We start from the raw sequence: 20,762 nt of genomic DNA on the forward strand, positions 1-20,762 counted from the left end.
TTTTATCTTGACAATTGTATAACTTTCATTATAATCATTGTGAGCATAAAAGTATAATAATTGCCCATTTACTTTACGGATTATACATTACATTACTCCCTAAATGAACGCGGTAGAAAGAAAGAAAATATATATATTTTAAAGCCTCAGTTTATTATTTCTTACCTTGAAAAGAATAAAGATTTGTCACCAAACAGAGACAAAAATACCTTTTTGCTTGAAAACAACCAACTGCACTTTTAGATAAGCTCATAACAACACAGAAAATGTTTGTTTTTGAGTGTGTGGGACTTTTCATGCACTAAATTGAATGTAAATCTAAAATAATTTTTGCAAAGTCTAAAAAAATACAAAAATGCACTCTAAGTATATGTATAGATTATATACAAACAAATCAACATTTCTACAAGTAACTCCTCTTTCTTCTTTCTTTTTTTACTTAACTCCTTTTTTTTTACTTAATAAAAAAATGAAGTTTTCATTTGTTTCCTGGATTTTTGTCATCAGAAGACTTCCCTATAAAATACAGTGTGATGGTACCATAAAATAGTGACTCATTAATGACCTTTATTATAAAAGAGGTTAAAATCCAGTAGTTTGTAATTATCTGGTAAAGAAGAACAAATAGGCTAGATCTTACATGTTCTCACCACAAAAAAGGAAAGGTAATTATATGCCATGATGGAGGTGTTAGCTAACACTGTAATGGTAATCATTCTGCAATATATAAATGTATCAGATTAACACATACACTTTAAATTCACATGATGTTATATGCTAATTATATCTCAATGAAGTTCTGGGAAACAAATGAAAACCTTACGTAGGAAAAATGTGGTTGACTCTATTTCAAAGCAGGTAATTTTTCTAAGACAATTATAGTAATCTCATCACCTTCACCAGAGGTTACCTTAAGCTTGGGCATGTTGCCCAATATTTGCTAATGAGACATGAAATCTGCTCAGGTGTCTGGCAAAAAAAATGTATCTTGTTTTTAAGAGAGATGTGTAAGAAAAGATAATCTCATCCTTTTCTTGTTTGATATCTGAAAAGAAGTTGTTTTCCTACTAGCCTAATTATGAAGATATCACAAAGGATGATGGATGAGAGAAGGGAAAAAGAGAAAATTTAAGTCTTTGGCATCATTCTTGAATAACATCATCCATTGTAGGGAAGTTGCCCTTATACTAGTAATTTCAGTTGTCTAAATGAAGCATTTGCTGAAACTCTACTGAGTTTCCAAATTGTGTTGGTAATAGTGAGAATAAAAATACCATATGATTATTGTACTAAAGAGTTTAATTCCTAATTGACCATGTTTCCAATCAATGACAAACCCTGACATATAATCAAGTGTCAAAATTCATGATAGAGCTAATAGAGGAATTGGCACAACAAGAAGTAGTAAAATCAATATGAGCTAAAATTGGCTGACCTTGAACTTTAAGAGTAGGTAAAAATGTACCAAGTGCTGATCTTGACAACACATACATAAATGTTATATAAATAGTGCCTTTAAAAAATAGAGTCAAATGAACACAGTGCCATTTTGAGTTAGTACTATGCAATTGTCAATAATAGATCCTACTATATGGAGATATTAAACAAAATTCTAGAGGTAGTCCAGGGTTAAGATTAAGATACAAATTTAATTTTGTCTCTCTCATTTTAGAGAAAGATACATTTTAAAGAGCCCAGTTAGGACTAATACCATTATCCATACAGTAAAACTAGAAACTATTAAAGTTATTTCAAAAGAAATGTTTTCCCTGTTAAGAAAAATATAATTTTTAGCAATGCTCTTCTTTCTCACCATTTCTACTATTTCATTTGTGCTTTATAAAGAAGATGTTGATTTTTTAATGTAACCATGTTATAATGTGCCATTTTTCTATCTAACCTTGCCATTTTTACACAGGACATAAAGAGGTGGATATTAAAAAAGGTTTTACAAACAACCATGGTGACAATAATGGGTTTTAGAGTTGTTGGAGAGTGTATCAAAATTAACTAAGTGAGTATGGTAGAGGTAGTCAATAAATTAAAACAGCAATGAGAGAACTACATGGAAACTCCAGCAGTTGTATATCTAGCTTCAAATCTGACACATCGCATTAATTAAAAAAGAGAGAGATTTATTTTTTATTGACATAAGTTCTCTGTTTTTCCTGGTGGTAGGTACTTCAGCCCACTTTTCATGTGTGGAGTCTAAAAAAGAATCAATGCAGAAAACACAGCATAAAAAGGCAGAAAGACAAAAGGTAGGGCCAACCCTAACAAGATGGGGTTACTAATAGTTTCACAAATCATCGGATCCAACATGACCTCATGCTGTTTTCCACAGAAATATCACTTTCATTTGCATTTTAAAAAATTTTCTCTCTCATAAATAGTGAGGGAGAGATGAGTTCAGCTAAGAGTTCATTTTCTCCCCACCCCCACCCCTCTCTTCACATGGGCTTTGGTGAAGGAAAGCATTTTCAAAATACATTCTTGTGTGCTGTGCTCCCTGTGCCTTCCATACAGTAAAATTGTTCTCTAATGATTCCATTTTTTAACACAAAATCACTTCCCATGAGAAGGGACTTGCTGTCATAAAATAAAATAAAATAAAATAAAATAAAATAAAATAATAAAATAAAATAAAATAAAATAAATAAAATAAAATAAATAAAATAAAATAAAATAAAATAAAATAAATAAATAAAATAAAATAAAATAAAATAAAATAAAATAAAATAAAATAAACTGTATTCCTCCAGTACTTCTGCTCACTGGCCTGTTCCAAGTCCACCACTTCAAGCATAGGGCAAGAAATATAAAACAATCGTGTGTTTTCTCTGAAGCTCAGGCCTGTATTCTTTTATAAAGTGTTTTATTGGTAATAAGGAAATGGAAATGTTACCTACTCTTCTTTTTGTGAAAGCTTCATTGAACAAGGATTTGTTGCTTGATAAATTTGGTTTGCTGTTTAAACTTTCAAGAAAATTGCAAACTCACTAAAACTTTTCCCTGCAATTTAGATATCTTTCTAAACATTACACTATGATGTTTTGATGATGTTTCCTTTATGAAAATATGTGTCTTATTGGACATACGATCATGAGCTATCCATTTCTTATTTTTTAATCTCTAAAAGTGGGCAAGTATCCCTATGGGCATATATAAATCTATATAACATCTTTAAGCAGCTACACACTGCATAGTTGCATAGGACTCTAATAGATAATATCTTAGCCATTTCTCTACTAACAGAAGGTCAGATGGCTTTTATTGGCTTCTATTACACTACTCAATATCCCCATGTACATAATTTTAGGATATTTGTGTGAATAAAACTGTAAGAAAAATTATTTTTAGTCCAGCTTTACTGAAGTATAATTTACAAAATTTTATATATATATATATATATATGATAATGAGATGATTTGATATGTGTATACATTGTGAAATGATTACTGCAATCAAGTTAGTTAACACAGTCATTACTTCACATATTTAATTTTTTAAAGAACACTTAAGATCTACTGTCTCAGCAAATTTCAAGCATGCAATACAATGTTATCAACTATGTAACCATTTATACATTGTGCTGCGCCAGCACGGCCATGGGTGAACCTGAGGTGGGTCTGTGAAGGATCAGAAAAGAGAGGCAAGAGAATACAGCTGGGGCTGGGTGGATCTCTAGTGCCTGGATAAGGACACAGAGAGACCCAGCCTGCACGATGAAGCTTTATTTTATAGTCAGAGCACACAAAGCAAAACTAGGGAAGTAGTCAACATGTTTACAATGTTCTTGTGCTACCTAGGAAGGAACTAGGGAGGACTATGAAGTTAAGCTTAATTATGCTAGGAGGGCTCTGCCCTCCAAGCTGGGACTTGTTTGTGACCCTGCCATAGGTGAGTCCGAGGCTTGATCCTATAGTCACTCCCTACAATACATTATATCCCCAGAACTTATTTATCTTATAACTGAAAGTTTGCACCCTTTGAGTAACATTTCCCCATTTTTGCCAACCTCCACCCCCCTGGGCAGCCACCATTGCTACTCTCTAATTGTATGAGTTTGATTTTTTTAGATTCCACCTATAAGTAAAATTATATAGTATTTCACTTAGCATCCCATCTTCAAGGTTCACCCATATTTTCACAAATAAATTTTCTTATTTTCTATAGCTGAATAATACTACATTATATACACAGGGGTTGGCAAGAATAGATTTACAGTTGTGAGTGTGCAAAACACAGAGTTGATTCATGTATTATTATTTAAGCTGCAAGTCTCTTTCCATACAACTATAAACCTATTTTTTCCCATCCCTGTATATTGATACATACCACATTTTTAAAATCCATTCATCTGCCCCCCTCCCCTCTTTCATTGGTTGATGGACACTTAGGTTGATTCCATATCATGGCTATTGTGAGTAATGCTGTAATGAATACAGAAGTGCAGATATCTCTTTGAGTCATTGACTTAATTACCTGTGGATATAAACCTGAAATTGGAATTGTTATCCATAGGTAGTTCCATTTTTACTTTTTTGAGGAGTCTCCATACTGTTTTCCATAATGGCTGTAACAATTTACAAGGATTCCCTCTTCCACAATCTTCCCAATACGTATCTCCTGGTTTCTGGCTTTTTATTTTTTTCCACTAACCATCCTAAAAGGTATGAGGAGATATCTCATTGTGGTTTTGATTTTCATTTCCCTGATATTAGGGATGTTAACCCCTTTTCATATACTTATCCGCCATTTGTATGTCTTCTTTGAAAAACTGTCTATCCAGTCCCTTCCCTGCCCCTTTTTTTAAGTATTTGAAACTCTTAGCACTATGCCTGCTGTATGTTTATTACCTGGAAAAGTCTGTCAAATGGAAATAACTGCATAAACCAGAATACTACATAAAAGAAAAGCTCACAGTTCTAAAAGCAGATATTTCAATAATTTTTTTTTGTGGCCTAGTTCCCATTTGTACATGTATTTTAATGACCCCTTTGCTCTTTATTTCATTATGTTTTCTATTCAAATGTGGTGAGATAGCATAATATGAGTAGATTAAACAAATATTTTTATTCAACAAATATTTCATATTTAGGTAATGACATATCAACCTCTCTTCTGTGACTCTCATTCCTATAAATTACTTTAATTTTACCAGATTTATATGCTGTGCTAGTCAATTTAATTGAGTTCTGATTTTTAATTGTAAAAGTAAATATAATATTTCTAGAAGTTCTGTGTGAGAAAGTAAGAATATTTTATTAATATTTACTATTTTAAAAGAACTTTTCTTCTTTTTTATTGAGGTTAAATCGGTATATAACATTACATAAGTTTCTAGTGTACAACATTATAATTCAATATTTGTGTATACAAAACTACCATCAGTGTAATTACCATCCATCACCATACAATTGACTCCCTGCACCCATTTTGCCTACATACCTAAGTCCCTTCTCCTTTAGTGGCCACCAATCTACTCTCTGTATCTATAAGTTTGTTTTTGTTTTGTTTGTTCATTTGTTCTGTTTTATGGATTCCACATATATTGAAATCACGTGGTATTTCTCTTTCCCATCTGACTTATTTCACTTAGCATAAAGCCCTCAGTTGAATTTCATTCATGTTGCAAATAGCAAGATTTCGTAACTTTTGTGGCTGAATAGTACAGTGTGTGTGTATGTGTGTGTGTGTGTGTGTGTGTGTGTGCGCGCACGTGCGTGTTTGTTATGTTTCCCAGTGTCCAGATGTTTAGTCTCATGTTAACTAAATATTTGAATAACTAATTGAAATTTTTCACTAGGCCATAAGGGTATCATATAGATTTTCCAACATGCTGTGTTACACCTGGATGTTGGTGTGGTAGAAAAAGTAGATAGTTCATTGTAAGTCATTATAATTGACTTGAAGGAGACATATTAAGATTCATCATATACCAAAATGATGGTTGACAAAGTGAAGGTAATTGACATCTCAATCGTGCACATTTAGTAGGTACAACTCTATTTATCAATCATTTCTTAATAGTTTCACTTGAATCACTATCAAATCAAAACTTTATTCAGTGGGAATATTTTTGTCTTGTTTTTTGTGGGATGATATAAATTGTAAAGAAACAAAAAGTGCCTTTTCTCTGACACAAGCTAATGTCAGACAACCTGAGGGCGGTTTTTCTGGCATGTTGAGGATTTTGATTATTAGGTTCACGGTTTCTTTCTCTGCTGTGAGCATGTGCTCAGAACTCCAGGGCTCTAATTAGTGGATAGAGGTCTTCACTAATTGACAAATCTCATTAGAAAATACCTGAAAACACAAATGTGAAATGCCATAGGCTGTGGAGTTCTTAGGGAAGGCATAGTTGATAATAAACAAATAAAAGAAAAAAGAGGAATGCATGTGTGTGTATCAGAGTAAGAAATAGACATGAAAATAAAAATTATTTTTATTAAAGTTTATATAGCTTTAAATAAGCAATAGATATCATTATACAGATATTGGACATGTTGGAGAATTTCCCAAAACAAAGAACTGATGGCAGCCTTCAGATGAAAACCCAGCCTGTCTGATGCCTGGATGTTAGCCTGTGAAGACTCAACTGAGGGCCCACCTAAGTCACAGCCAGACCCCTGACCCAGAGAAACCGTGAGATTATAAATGTTTGCTGTTTTAAAGCACTAAGTGTGTGTCAACTGTTAAGCAGCAATAGATAACTAACACAAATTACAAACTCCTTAAATGCAGAGGCTATGAATACAATGTTTTCCAGCTCCCAAGAGAATTCCTGGTTATAATCATATTCAGTACATATTTGAATAAAACTGATGTCAATTTCAGTTTTGCAGAAATTTTGTTACTTTCAGGTTTTTTTACATATAACCACATACCGTTTGTCTATATGTTCACGGGCAAGGGAAACAGACTGAGGTGCATTTACAAGGTGACTTTTAAAGACAATACTCAGTGAACAAGAGCATCTTTTCCTCTGTAGCCTCTGGAAACAAAAGCCACTTCTTGCCCCACTTAATGTCCTCCTAAAAATGTATTTATTTCCTGTAACAGTGAGGTATGTTTTTAAAGAAAAGAACATGTGTCTTGGCAGATGAAAGAAAGGGAGAATCCTGCAAGCGATTGCAGATAAGGGAAGGGGAGCGTTTAGTTGTCCAGATTTCAGCAGAGCAAAAATAGCAGGAGGAAAAGGATGGGATGGTAATCGACTCTTACATGGTGTTAGCATTTCAAAAACATCACGCAATGGTTCATTTGCAGAGTCACTCCACACTTAGGAGGCAATTTCACAAATGGACAGTTTTACCAGATGCCTCAGTGGGGCAGATTTTGTGGATTGGTTTGACACAAATGTCAGTACTTGGTTGACGTCAAAATTGTGTTTTAGGCCAGCAGGTATTCAGTCCCAGTCTTTACTTGGGGAAGTTACCTTGTTTGTCTCAAAAAGTATTCATTGATGGAGTCATGCAATGGCTCTTGCTCCATATTTGCTGAAACTGGACAATAACTTAGGTGTTATTCTAATCCAAATACTGCAAGGAAATCATAGCCAAAGGGAAAGAAATACCAGCCACCTCTGGAAAGTAAAGATGCCTGGCATGATTATAATAACTAGTGCAATACAGTTGCCTCATTCTCTCTACACCCAAATGTCATATTATCTGAAAGAAATCATTTTGTAATTGAAGCAAGGATTTTAAGAAAAATGTTGAGATTTTTTTCAACCATCAGTTTTTACTTTCAAATATAGAAAAAATACTGAAGAGCCTAAAACTCCACTTTAAGTACAAGTAAATGCAAAATGTTGTCTGACAGTGTCATGACATTACATCACACTAGCTCTTATTTTAAAACCCTTTTCAATAAAATTTTCTTAAAATAATAAAGAGGTTGGTACATGGTGCTTAATTTCGTTAACATCTAAAAAAGATTCTCTTTTATTCAACAAAGATCATTTTTTTTTCAATTGTCAATTAGGAATTTATAAATTAAACTCCAGATGTTTATCTCTCTGGAATTTCAGTGCTTATATGGAGAAATTAAATGACATATGCACATTGCAGTTAAAAGTTTTGAAAAATACTCTAAGGCATTCTCCCATTTATTTAACTCTTTAGACAGGAAGAATTTAAGTGGGGGAGCCATCATCAGTTTAATTGACATAGGAAATGTCTAAGGCAAAGTAAGCAATCAGGGGCTAATAAAAATGCCACATCAGAGTGAAATGAAAAACATCCCTCAACTTGCTTTGGCATAATCAGGTGTGGATTTTTCCTAGTATATAATGTGCACAATGAAGCCTTGATTAGAACTGCCTATAATACTTAGCAGAACTCTTCAATATTCTTAGGGTAGAAAAAAACACACACAAAAGAACTTCAGGGAAAGTGTGGAAATAAATAAAATTCTAAAATAATAAGCTAATGTGTCTTCTGTTTTAGAAGACAGATGGAAAGGTGTAGCTCATTTAAGGAGTGTTTAGCTAAAAGTCATATGTATTCAATACCATGGTTAAAATTAAAAAGATTAATCTTTACCTTTAAAATCAAATTTATGTATGTAGCAGGGACATATACTAACTTTCAGAATGATTTCTTTCAGATTGCCGCATCAAAACCTTCCTAAAATTAGCCCTGGATAAGCTGTGGAATAGCATTCAATAAATACTTTTAGGTGAAATGGGGATAAGTATGCATGCCTATTTCATGGGGTAGAGAATGAATACCTGAGTTAGTATCTGTAAAGTGTTTAGAACCGCCCTGAAACATCCAGACTCAGTGAATGTGAGACGTCAGAGTGTGGAAGAACAGAGGAAGAGGTCCTTAAGTTAATGTTGGGGATAACAGAAAGCTTTACAGAAAAAGGATGCACTTGAAATATGAATAGGATATTCTCAGCAGGGAAAGAAGGTGAGGAAATTCTAACCACACCGTTCTAACCACATAGCTTCCTAAAGATGTGTGTGTGTGTGTGTGTGTGTGTATTTAATTGTTACATATTAAAAATGATGTTATGTCAATGCCATAATTTGGCTTAAAAGACCCATTCTGGCCTGGTTTGTTAGATACTGCAAATCATGCATGCTCATCTGTCACTCTTCTCACCCTGACAGTCGTGTGATATTATTTCCATTCCAAGAGTATTTATTTTTCTCACCTTAAGTCCTCTGTATATTATCAACCTGAGCTCCTTTTCCCACTGCCTTTTCCTTTCTAGGCGTACTCATCATTTCAGGTCTCAGCTTCACATTATTGCCTCTAGGAAGCCTTTAGGATCTTTCTAGAGAGACTAAGTTGGATGAGTCACATATTCTTCCACAGGACCCTGTGTTATTTCTTTTTCTATTGATACACAACCAATTGTCACAAACTTAGTAACTTAAAATGATATCCATTTACTGTCTCACAGTCTGTGGGGCAGAAATCTCAGCAGGCTTGACTGCACTCTCAGTTTACGGATTCACAAGGCTGAGTCAAGGTTTTGGCCAACCAGGTTGAGCTCTTCCCTGGAGGCTCCTGAGTAGAATCAGCTTCCAAGTTCATTCAGGTTATTGGCAGAATTCGGTTTTTGTGCTTTTGAAACTGAAATCCCCATTTCCTTGCTGGCTGGCAGCCTGGGGCCACTCTCACCTGCCAGGGGCCTCCCACCTCGTGGCCTTCTCCATCTTTGAATCAGCAATGGTACATTGAATCCTTCCTATGTTCCACTCTCTCTGACTTCCTCTATTGCTACCACCAAAGAAAACCCTGTTTTTAAAGAGCCTGTGTAATTAGATTGAGCCTACTGATACTCTCCCTTTTAAATTAACCCAAAAGCAGCTGATTAGAAACTTTAATTCAGCGGTTCTCAACCTGTGGGTCGCGAACCCTTTGGGGGTTGAACGACCCTTTCACAGGGTCGCCTAAGACCATTGGAAAACACATATATAATTACATATTGTTTTGTGATTAATCACTATGCTTTAATTATGTTCAATTTGTAACAATGAAATTGGGGGTCACCACAACATGAGGAACTGTATTAAAGGGTCGTGGTATTAGGAAGGTTGAGAACCACTGCCTTAATTGAAGGTACAATTTCTTTTACCATAACATAACCACAGAAGACTGATATCTCATCATATTCACAGGCTCCATTTGTACTTAGAAGGAGGAGATTATATAAGGATTAGGATCATCGAAGGTCATTCTTAGAATTCTGCCTACCACAGACTAGATACACCTTCGATTACCCATAGTTAATTGTAATTGCTTGTTTTTCTTATTATATTTAGCAAGCCCAAAGTAAGCATTTATTAGTACCAGGTACTATCCTACCATTTAGGAGGATACTATTCTGTCCATTTTTCAAATGAGAAAATAGAGGCACATAGAGGTTGGGTAACCTGACCAAGATCACATAGCTGTAAAATAGGAGAAGTTGGGTTCTTCCAAACAATCATATTGAGCAACCTTGGCTTGATCCATGCCATATTAAACAACTGTGGTCCATATATGCCCCCACGTGTGCCAGGCATGGTTCTACTCTAGACATTGGAGAAAGAGCACTGAGCAATTTAAAGATATAACTTCCTCTTGGAATTGGCCTAGACCTCAAGATATACAAGTAAATATCAAAATGCAATAGGTGTTATAATAAAATTAAATTTTATTTTCAGATGAATTAATAGAATATGTGTTGGAAATATTTCTATCTGCTTTCCTATATCAGAATGTTCCTTATTAGGCCATATAAAATAGTAATCTGGGAAATGACTTGAATAAAAGTAAAATCCTAAGAACTGAAATCTAAACTAATCAAGAAATTAAATTCCAGACCGAGCCGGGCCTGCCGGGAAGTGCGGGCGCGTTTTCTCTCGGCTCCGCCACCAGCCGGGGCTCGGGCCCATGCCCGGGCCCCCGGGACATGGCCTCCCCAACTGCGCAGGGCGACGTCCCCACCTCCAGTCACTGGGACGACGGCGCGGAGACGGCAGGCTTTAACGCCAAAAGGAAAAAGAAAGTGGCAAAGATATACCAGGCTCTGAACAGTGATCCCACTGATGTGGCTGCCCTTAGACGCATGGCTATTAGCGAGGGAGGGCTCCTAACTGATGAGATGAGACGAAAAGTGTGGCCCAAGCTCCTCAATGTCAACATCAATGACCCACCTCCTGTATCAGGGAAAAACCTACGACAGATGAGCAAGGACTACCAACAAGTGCTGCTGGATGTCAGGCGGTCCTTACGGCGGTTTCCTCCTGGCATGCCAAAAGAACAGAGAGAAGGGCTCCAGGAAGAACTGATCGACATCATCCTTCTCGTCTTGGAGCGCAACCCTCAGCTGCATTACTACCAGGGCTACCATGACATTGTGGTCACATTTCTGCTGGTGGTAGGAGAGAGTCTGGCAACATCCCTGGTAGAAAAAGTATCTACCCACCACCTCAGGGATTTCATGGATCCAACAATGGACAACACCAAACATATATTAAACTATCTAATGCCCATCATTGACCAGGTGAATCCAGAACTCCATGACTTCATGCAGAGTGCTGAGGTTGGGACCATCTTTGCCCTCAGCTGGCTCATCACCTGGTTTGGGCACGTCCTGTCTGACTTCAGACACGTGGTGCGGTTATACGACTTCTTCCTGGCCTGCCACCCTCTGATGCCCATTTACTTTGCAGCTGTGATCGTGTTGTATCGAGAAGAGGAAGTCCTGGATTGTGACTGTGACATGGCCTCGGTTCACCACCTGTTGTCCCAGATCCCTCAGGACCTGCCCTATGAGATGCTGATCAGTAGAGCCAGAGACCTTTTTGTTCAGTTTCCCCCATCTAGACTTGCTTGGGAAGCAGCTGCCCAACAGGAAGCCAGCAAAACGGCAGCCTCTACCTTCAAAGACTTTGAGCTGGCATCCACCCAGCAGAGGCCTGACATGGTACTGCGGCAGCGGTTTCGGGGACTGCGGACTGAGAATCGGACAAAAGACGTCCTGACCAAACCAAGGACCAACCGCCTTGTGAAACTGGCGGTGATGGGACTGACGGTGGCACTTGGAGCAGCCGCTCTGGCTGTGGTGAAAAGTGCCCTGAAGTGGGCCCCTAAGTTCCAGCTGCAGCTGTTCCCCTAAATGCCAGAGAAGATTCTTCCTCTGGCATTACGTGAAGGTCTCGCCCTTCCATGGAAGGATGGGGAGGGGTAGGATGTCCTTTATTAAAAGGGTTTCTGTCAAGGGTTTTGTATTCCTACCACCCTTCCCTGCCACTCCATGGTTTGCCTTTGCTTCAGAGGCCAGTAGCAGAACCTGTGTGACACTGGGCACTTGGGGCCTGGGCACAGAGCTCTCCTCCCTCACAGTGGCTTCGGAGTGCTCTCACTGCCTCCTCTTGTGTTGGAGGAAGTGGGGGTTTTAGCTCCCAGCTGCCTTTGGAACCTGCTGGGCCTTGTCTCTGGGACCTTTTGGCTGCTGCCTAGTAGTAAGCTGGACCTTTGAATGCCCGCCTCACAGCTCCTCCTGTTGTCTGCTTTGGCCAAAGAAGTCGGACGGTAGAATGAAGGCAAGGGGGCAGAGAAGGTAGCCCAGGAATAAGATTGGCCCCTGTTAAGAGCAGCTCTATTAGCTGGTCAGAAATCAAAGAGACAGATGGGAACTAGGTTACTGGGTAACTCCTACTGCTTTTCAGTCTAGAAATCACAGTATTTTCAGACAAACAGGAAGGAATGTTAAATTGTAGGGCCCAGACATAGACTGGTTTTGCCTACCTTTTTTTTTTTTTTTTTTTTTAATCCTCACCCGAGGATATTTTTCCATTGATTTTTAGAGAGAGAGGAAGAGAGGGAAAGACAAAGAAATACCAATGTGAGAGAAACACATCGCTTGGTTGCCTCCTGCATGTGCCCTGACCAGGGCCCGGGCTGGGGAGCAGCCTGCAACCAAGGTACGTGCCCTTGATTGGAATGGAGCCCGGGACCCTCTGGTCTGCAGGCTGATGCTCTGTCTACTGAGCCAGACCAGCTAAGGCAGGGCTTTTTTATTTTTAGTCCTCACTCTGAGGACATGCTCCTTGACTCTAGGGAGAGAGGAATGGAGAAGGAGTGAAACATCAATGTGAGAGAAACATCGATAGGTTGCCTCCCTCACTCGCCTTGACTGGGGATCAAACCCGCAACCTAGGTGTGTGCCCTGACCGGGAATCGAATCTGTAACCCCTTTGGTGCACGGGATGATGCTCCAACCAACTGAACCACCCAGCCTGACTTGTCTGCCTTTTTTTTTTCCCACCTATTCTCTTCCACAAGCCACACAAAGTTGCTTTGAAAAAGATACTTTTATTACTATTTTTAGAATTATGTAATACCCAATATATAAAGCAGCCTCGCTTTAAAAATAATAGTTCCTTCTTGGAAAAAAGTAGTTCCCATCGGAAGGATGAGCTGCTGTTTGGAAACTGGCCCACACTCCCAAAGTGCCCTCCTGGTGTCTCCCTTTCCCGTTTCCCTCAGATCACCTGTCCAGTCCAAACAGGCACCGACTCACTACCGTGGCTTCGTTTTGGGGTTTGACTTATCTCCCTCACTGCGGTCTCTCCTTCCCGGTTGGAAATGTCAGTGGAGACGTTCAGCACCCAGAAAGGGACAGGCTGCAGCCTGAGGGCAGCAGGAGCCGGAACAGGCCGCTCCTCTCCTCACTGTGGCCTGAGGGAGCAGCCCTGGACAGCTTTTCCTGTGAGCCACGCCAGCTGTTGTAGACAAGCTCCGGCTTGGAAAAAAGTGCCTTTTGCTTTAGAGAATCGGGGTGTAGAGTGTGAAGCAGCCATGCACTTGTACTCATGGTCTCTCCAGCACTGTTCTGTCTTGACAAGTGTTTTACTGTGAGCATGCCAGAAGCACTCTAGCCACTCTGCTCAGCCCTCCCCTCCTTCCCGTGCCCTGTGTGCAGAGCGGAGGGCATGCAGCGTGCCAGGCAGCTGGCACGCCCAGAGACATTAGGAGAGGCGTCTAGACGAAGTTACGCTTAGCACCTTAGAACCAAGAAAGCTCAGTGATGGGTCATTCTCCATAGCAGGAGTCCCACCTCGGGTGAGTATGGTGTGGATGGATTAATCCAGAAAGTGGAAAATACATCAAGACAAAGGAAATTCAGGATCCAGAGGTGATGATGTGACAGATACTCCCAGTCTTCTCCCTCAGCAAGTTTGTCCTCTTGTTACAAATGGACAGCAGCAGCACCTCCTGCCACAGCACTCGGGCCTGTCTGTAATACTGAAGGAATTGATGGGGAGAGGGAAGGAGGTGCACACGATCAGGGTCCCACGGCCACAGATTTTTGGAACCCAGGAAGCAAGTGGCATTTGCTTCAGTTGTGGCCTAAGAAGGAACAAGTTCATTTGTGTGATAAGCTTTGCTGACATCAGGATTCACCTTGTCGATGAGAAGAAACCATTATCTTTTTACCTTCAGGTGGTTTACTATTCTGTAAAGAATATCTGTAAATACTTTGTACAGAGCCATGTATGAAATACACAGCCATATGTGGTTACTAAAAAAAAAAAAAAAAAAAAAAAAAGAAATTAAATTCCAAATTATTTTGGCTCCTTATTCTCTTTGTTAATCATATTCCCAAGGACAGAAAAGCTAATATAGGTAAGATCAGCAACAGGGGTTTTCCCACAATTACTTCTATTAGTGAATATGTTGCTTTTCCTAGGTAGAGTTTGAGTGGAATCACTTCAAATTACATCAGCATCAAAACTAGTCTGGATTAATGTCATGTTTTATAACAAGCATTTGTAAGGCAGTCAGCCTGTGTCACTATAAAATGGGGTATCTGTTAATGTGTGTTTATATGTGCTTATCGAGTAAACATTATCTTTCTACATGTAAATTAATTATGATCTACATGTAAACGTATGGCTTCTTTTGAGAGTAGTAGAAAATCTACCGAAAGAGGAAAGGAGAGGGGAACAAATGAAGTTAGCATTTATTCAACAACTATTATGTGCCAGCTACTTTTGACATATTATTCCATTTGAATATCATATTAACTGCATGATGCTTCTAGTATAATCCAAAATTTACAAATAAAAACCCTGAGGCTTGGTGAGATTAAGAAAATTGTTGAACATCATGCAGTTATACTTAGCATTAACCATTGGTGGCCATCTAAAAAGGGTGCACACTAGTAGATTTTAGAATAAAAAGTAATTCCCAATTTACTACTTCCAGGAGGTGTTTTAATTTTTTTATTTCTCATCTTAGTGTGACACAAAGCCTTGTATGAGTGCAGTTCTCTGGCCGGTATGTCCAGGCCAGAAAAGCAGATGTTCCCACAGTTTTCACTCCTGACATTAGCACTGTCTCTACCATGTCTCTTTTGTTCTGATGATATACTGATAACCTCTCAGCTGCACCTTCACAACCTTCTATTTTTTTAGCACTCTAATTCCTATTGGCTGATGAAAATGGACAAAAATAAACAAATGGCTGAAGTCTAGAGTTTTGTTTTTCTTGGATTCAGCTGAGGCCACCAATCTTATGTTCCTCCAATTTATAAATATATCGAAGTCATGATCCAAATGGTCCAGTAATCATTAAGGAAGCAGTTTCACAACCAAAACATAATTTGAAAATAAGCAAATTTATGTTTGAATTTCTCAAGTAATATGAAAATGATGCTTAGATCACAGCAAAGCTTACTAATAGCTCTTTCCTATCCATTTCCTATAGGAAGATAAATGCTTCTTCAAATTATCTGAAAAATTCCCAGTGAAACCTTAGAACATGCGTGCCTTATTTTAATAGCACTCTCTTTTCTTTTTTAAACCTGCATGAGATAAAAGAGGAAGAATTTTCCTTACAACCCACAGAGGAGGAGGTGACGGGGGCAAAATTTCAAGCAAAGCAAGGACCCATTTACTCGATGAAAGAAGGGAAAGGTTAGAAATATTCTAATATTAATAATTTTAAAAATTCAGGAGTCTTTGAGTATATACTGACCCAGAATTCTAAAAAAAGAAAACATCCAAACATTGAAACTTCACAAATTATTGAACAGGTTTATTTAGTTATAACTCACATTCCACACAGTTGATCCATTAGGGTGTACAATTCAATGTTTTTTTTAAAATATAGTCACAGATGTTCAACCATCAGTAGAAAAGAGACATATGTAATACTTTTTGTAATACTTTAAGCAATAAAACAAAAAAAAAATCTAATTTTCAACATTTTCCTCATCCCAGACAGAAACCCAATAGGCAGAGCCCAAAGAACATTTAGGGCAATGAAACTATGCTGTTATGATACTACTGAACTCATGATCCAAGTGATCTAGTAATCATTAAGGAAACAGTTTCACAACCAAAACATAATTTGAAAATAAGCACGCGTGTTCTAAGGTTTCAAAGGGAATTATAATGGTTGTCAACCCGTAGACTATAGAACACTACGAGTTAACTCTAATGTAAAATATGCACTTTGGGTGATAATAATGTGTCAATGAAAATTCATCATTTGTAACAAATGTACCCTTCTGATGCAGGACTTTGATAGTAGAGCAGGGTGTGGGTGTGGCAGGAGCAGGGTGGGGGTGGGAGGGTAGTATGGGGGAAGCCTCTATATCTTATGCTCAATTTTGCTGTTAGTGCTTTAAAAAAATCACGTCTAGCCCTGACCGGTTTGGCTCAGTGGATAGAGTATCGGCCTGTGGACTCAAGGGTCCCAGGTTCGATTCCAGTCAAGGGCATGTACCTTGGTTGCCGGCACATACCTAGTGGGGAGTGTGCAGGAGGCAGCTGATCAATGTTTCTCTCTAATTGATATTTCTGACTCTCTATTCCTCTCCCTTCCTCTCTGTAAAAAATCAATAAAATATATTAAAAAATAAATAGAAAATAAAAAAATCAAGTCTATTTTACAAGAAAGGAAACCCTATATCCAGCAGTAGAAAGTCCTGATACCGCTACCTCCTTGGCTCTTGGCAACAACAAATCTGCTTTCTGTCTCTATAGATTTTGCCTTTTCCAACTATTTCATACATGATTATCTTAACCAGATAACAATCACACCAATGTAATAAAAATTATTTGCTATGAGTGGGATGTACTTTTGGGTTGCCCTAGGCTAATGTCAGTTTCTTAGGTTAAAATCTTCTATCCAAAAGGCAAACAAGGAGAGCAAATAAAACCACACAAAATTGCTTTTCTTTGGTATAACTTCAACACAGAGAGTTCCACAATCATCAAACTAAATATAAGGAAAGAAATTAACACCAAATTTCAGCAGACTTAACTGTGACCTCACTCTATAGCCTGTGTGGATAATGGGCCTCAGAAAAAAATTGTATCCAGAATGACAAGGTCCGATATAATGAGAAGTTCTAAAACTGGTCTCAGACCTGGTAGATCTGAACATTGGCTACAATAAAGGTACTTGAAAGTGTTGGGGAGGGTGAGAATTCCACCTCCGAGTTCTCATGATTGGACCAGCAACAACATTTACAAGGAGACCAGATTAACAGGAGAAAAGTCCATTGAATATTTGTGCAGGGGAGATCTTAGATGATGCTCAAATCATGACATCATGCTCAGAGAAATGATAAACCAGCCAGCTTTTTATCCTTTCTAGATGAAGAAACAATGGATTTATGAAGATTTGACAGGACAAAAAAACAAACACATTAGTAAGGAATCTAAGCAAGGTTTGGACTTGGGTAGTGAATTAGTAAAGAGGTAAGAAGGTTTGTTTTTGTAAAGTTTTCAGTTCTAGATTCCTTAACTCTAGAGATAAGAGTGTCTCTCCCCTGGAACAAGGAGGCTCCTTTCAGAGGCAAGATTTCTTTTCCACATTCAAGAAGACAAGGGAGGATCAATGCATCCTTCTTGCAACAGCAGCTTGTCAAGTGACTTTAATCTAAAGCAGTGGTTCTCAACCTTCCTAATGCCGCGACCCTTTAATACAGTTCCTCATGTTGTGGTGACCCCCAATTTCATTGTTACAAATTGGACATAATTAAAGCATAGTGATTAATCACAAAACAATATGTAATTATATATGTGCTTTCCAATGGTCTTAGGCGACCCCTGTCAAAGGGTCGTAATCACAAAACAATATGTAATTATATATGTGCTTTCCAATGGTCTTAGGCGACCCCTGTGAAAGGGTCATTCAACCCCCAAAGGGGTCGCGACCCAAAGGTTGAGAACCGCTGAAAGTGGACAACATGCCATTGTGGGAGACTTGGGAGCCGATAAAAGTATGCAGATTGAAGAGGCAAATTCAAAGCGCAATTTCTTCTGGAGGTGAATGAAGTGAGTAGGATTGGGAGGGCATCTTTTGTAGATTTGGTGATAAAGGAAGGAAGCAAGTAAGGGGAGAATTTAAGAGTTTTGCCAAAACAAAAGAGAATAATAAAATCCAAAGACATGAAAATCCATTTCCCAAAAAGTAAACCTCTACTCCTATGTGTCCACCAAATCCTTTAGTCCTGAACACATAAACTGTTAATATAGATTTAAGTATAAAAAGGAAAAATCCAAACTACTTGCATTGAAATCTTCTAAAACAAAAACTAACATCAAAGTAATCTAGCAGATAAAAAATATTCCCCAACATAGATAAACAAGGCCAAAGCAGAAGAAAATTAAACTGCACAGCAGCACTCCAGTCTGGACTAAATATACCTATACAAGCATTTGCAGATATTTATCGACACACCTAAATCAGAAATTCAGAACTCAGAATAGAAATAGGTAAACAAACAAACAAACAAAACTAGAGAGATATAAATAGAGTTTGGCCAAACTCAGAAAGGAATGGAAGGAAAAGACAAAATGATCTTACAAAAACTAAATGACAAGTGCTCAATTACATGGTGTACTAGACTCAACTAAGACTTTTATAATTTAATAAGAGAAGTTGAAGAAAGGCTTGACAACAACAAATAAAACCTAAGATAAAGAGTGAAGTAAAAATGCTCAGAGGGACCCGAGCCGGTTTGGCTCAGTGGATAGAGCGTCGGCCTGCGGACTGAAGGGGCCCTGGTTCGATTCAGGTCAAGGCATGTACCTTGGTTGCAGGCACATTCCCAGTGGCGGGGGGCGGGGCGCGGGCGGGGTGTGCAGGATGCAGCTTATCGATGTTTCTCTCTCATCGATGTTTCTAACTCTCTATCCCTCTCACCTTCCTCTCTGTAAAAAAAAATCAATAAAATATATTTTAAAAAAATGCTCAGAGGGAAAAAATGGTGAAAAAGAAAGACTGGCACAGAGGATCCAAATACTGCATAATTTGACCACCTAGATGAAAAACCAGATAACAAACACATTCAAAACAATAAAAGACAAACTTTCCAAATTGTGAAAAAGCAAACTTTCAATTCCTTATTTTTCTTTATTGCCATACTGCACTATGAAGTATATCAAGAACAATAAAAGTGGTAAGAGCAGGTATCTTTCCTTATTCCCAACTAACTTTTAGTATAATGTTAGTCCTTGAGCTTTTGTTGATGTCCTTAATTAGTTTGAGCAGTTTTGTATACACTTGGTTTTATTGAGACTTTTATAATAAATGGGGTTGAATATAATCAAATACACCTTTTTAGAATCTATTGACATATCATCTATATTTCTTCTTTATTCTCTGAATATGGTAAAAACATTGATTTTCCATTGTTAAATAGCTTTGCTCTCCTGCAATAAGAGACACTTAGTCATCATAGATTATTTGCTAGTTGGAAATATGTATGTATATATACATAAAATATATATTTGTTTTAATTAAGCAAATATATTACCTAAGTATATTTATACACATATATATGTTTCATTCTTTAATATTTAAATAAATATTTTGTACCCATATTTTTTGAGAGTATATTTTTTGTACCTATGATTTTTTTGGTAGTTTTCTTTCCTTATAAGTCTACTATCAGTATAATGCTAGTTTCACAAAATATGTTAGCAAATGTTCTCTCCTATACCACTTTTTCAAGGATTTGAGTAGGGTTGGGATTGTTTTGTTTTCAAATATTTTGTAGAATTTACCAGGAAAGCTATCTAGACCTAGATTACCTTTGTGGAGATATTTTAATTAGGAATTTAATATCCTTAGTGAGAACAGGTCTATTCAGTTTTCTATTTATTTTTCCGCCAGATTTGGTGTTTTGTATCTTTTAAAACTTTAACTTGTCAAATTTATTGGCATTTAGCCCCTGGGATTGTGCCCAATAAAATATTTCTGTATTTGACCATTTGTAACAACACTGGTCTTGCTCACAGGTATAGTATGAAGATAGGAAAAGAGAGGGCTTTATATCTGTGATCTTCCCCATAGGCCAACAGGTGGATGTAAAAGATTAGTAGGTGTTAAGTGTGTAGGTGTGTATGTATAAAAAATTTGATTCTGAATATAATTTTGTATTGACAGCCTGTTGCAATTCAGGTTCCCTCAAAAGCAGATACTAATATAGGCATTAGCACGAGGAGCAGGGATTGGGCAGTGATGTAAAGGCAAGGCCCTTGGAGACAGGATGAGGGGTTAAGCCTGGAGGAGCTGCTGCTGCACTCGGCTCCCCTGGATGCAAGTCTTGCTGGAACCCTTAGAGCTTAGAACAGAGGAAGCAAAGATACACACCTGAGAAACAGGCATGGGCATGCTCAAATCAGAGCATGCACTGACATTCTCTGTCCTGAGAAAGTTTATCTATTTTTCTATAGGCAGGGTTTTTAGGGCAGGTCCCAGGAAATATCTCAACAGAATATTAATTTG

General features: G+C 37.8%; 1 protein-coding gene across 1 annotated transcript; it reads left to right on the forward strand.

Annotated features, from left to right (window-relative positions):
• Nucleotides 1-10,835: 10,835 nt before the first annotated feature.
• On the forward strand, nucleotides 10,836-12,228 carry LOC118651581 (TBC1 domain family member 20-like). Its single transcript, XM_036300879.1, has one exon. It carries the CDS (start codon nucleotides 10,918-10,920, stop codon nucleotides 12,124-12,126), a length of 1,209 nt encoding a protein of 402 aa, XP_036156772.1. The 5' UTR covers nucleotides 10,836-10,917; the 3' UTR covers nucleotides 12,127-12,228.
• The last annotated feature ends 8,534 nt before the right edge of the window (nucleotides 12,229-20,762 follow it).

The sequence above is a fragment of the Myotis myotis genome, unplaced genomic scaffold, assembly GCF_014108235.1.
Source record: "Myotis myotis isolate mMyoMyo1 unplaced genomic scaffold, mMyoMyo1.p scaffold_m19_p_3, whole genome shotgun sequence".
Classification (NCBI taxonomy): domain Eukaryota; kingdom Metazoa; phylum Chordata; class Mammalia; order Chiroptera; family Vespertilionidae; genus Myotis; species Myotis myotis.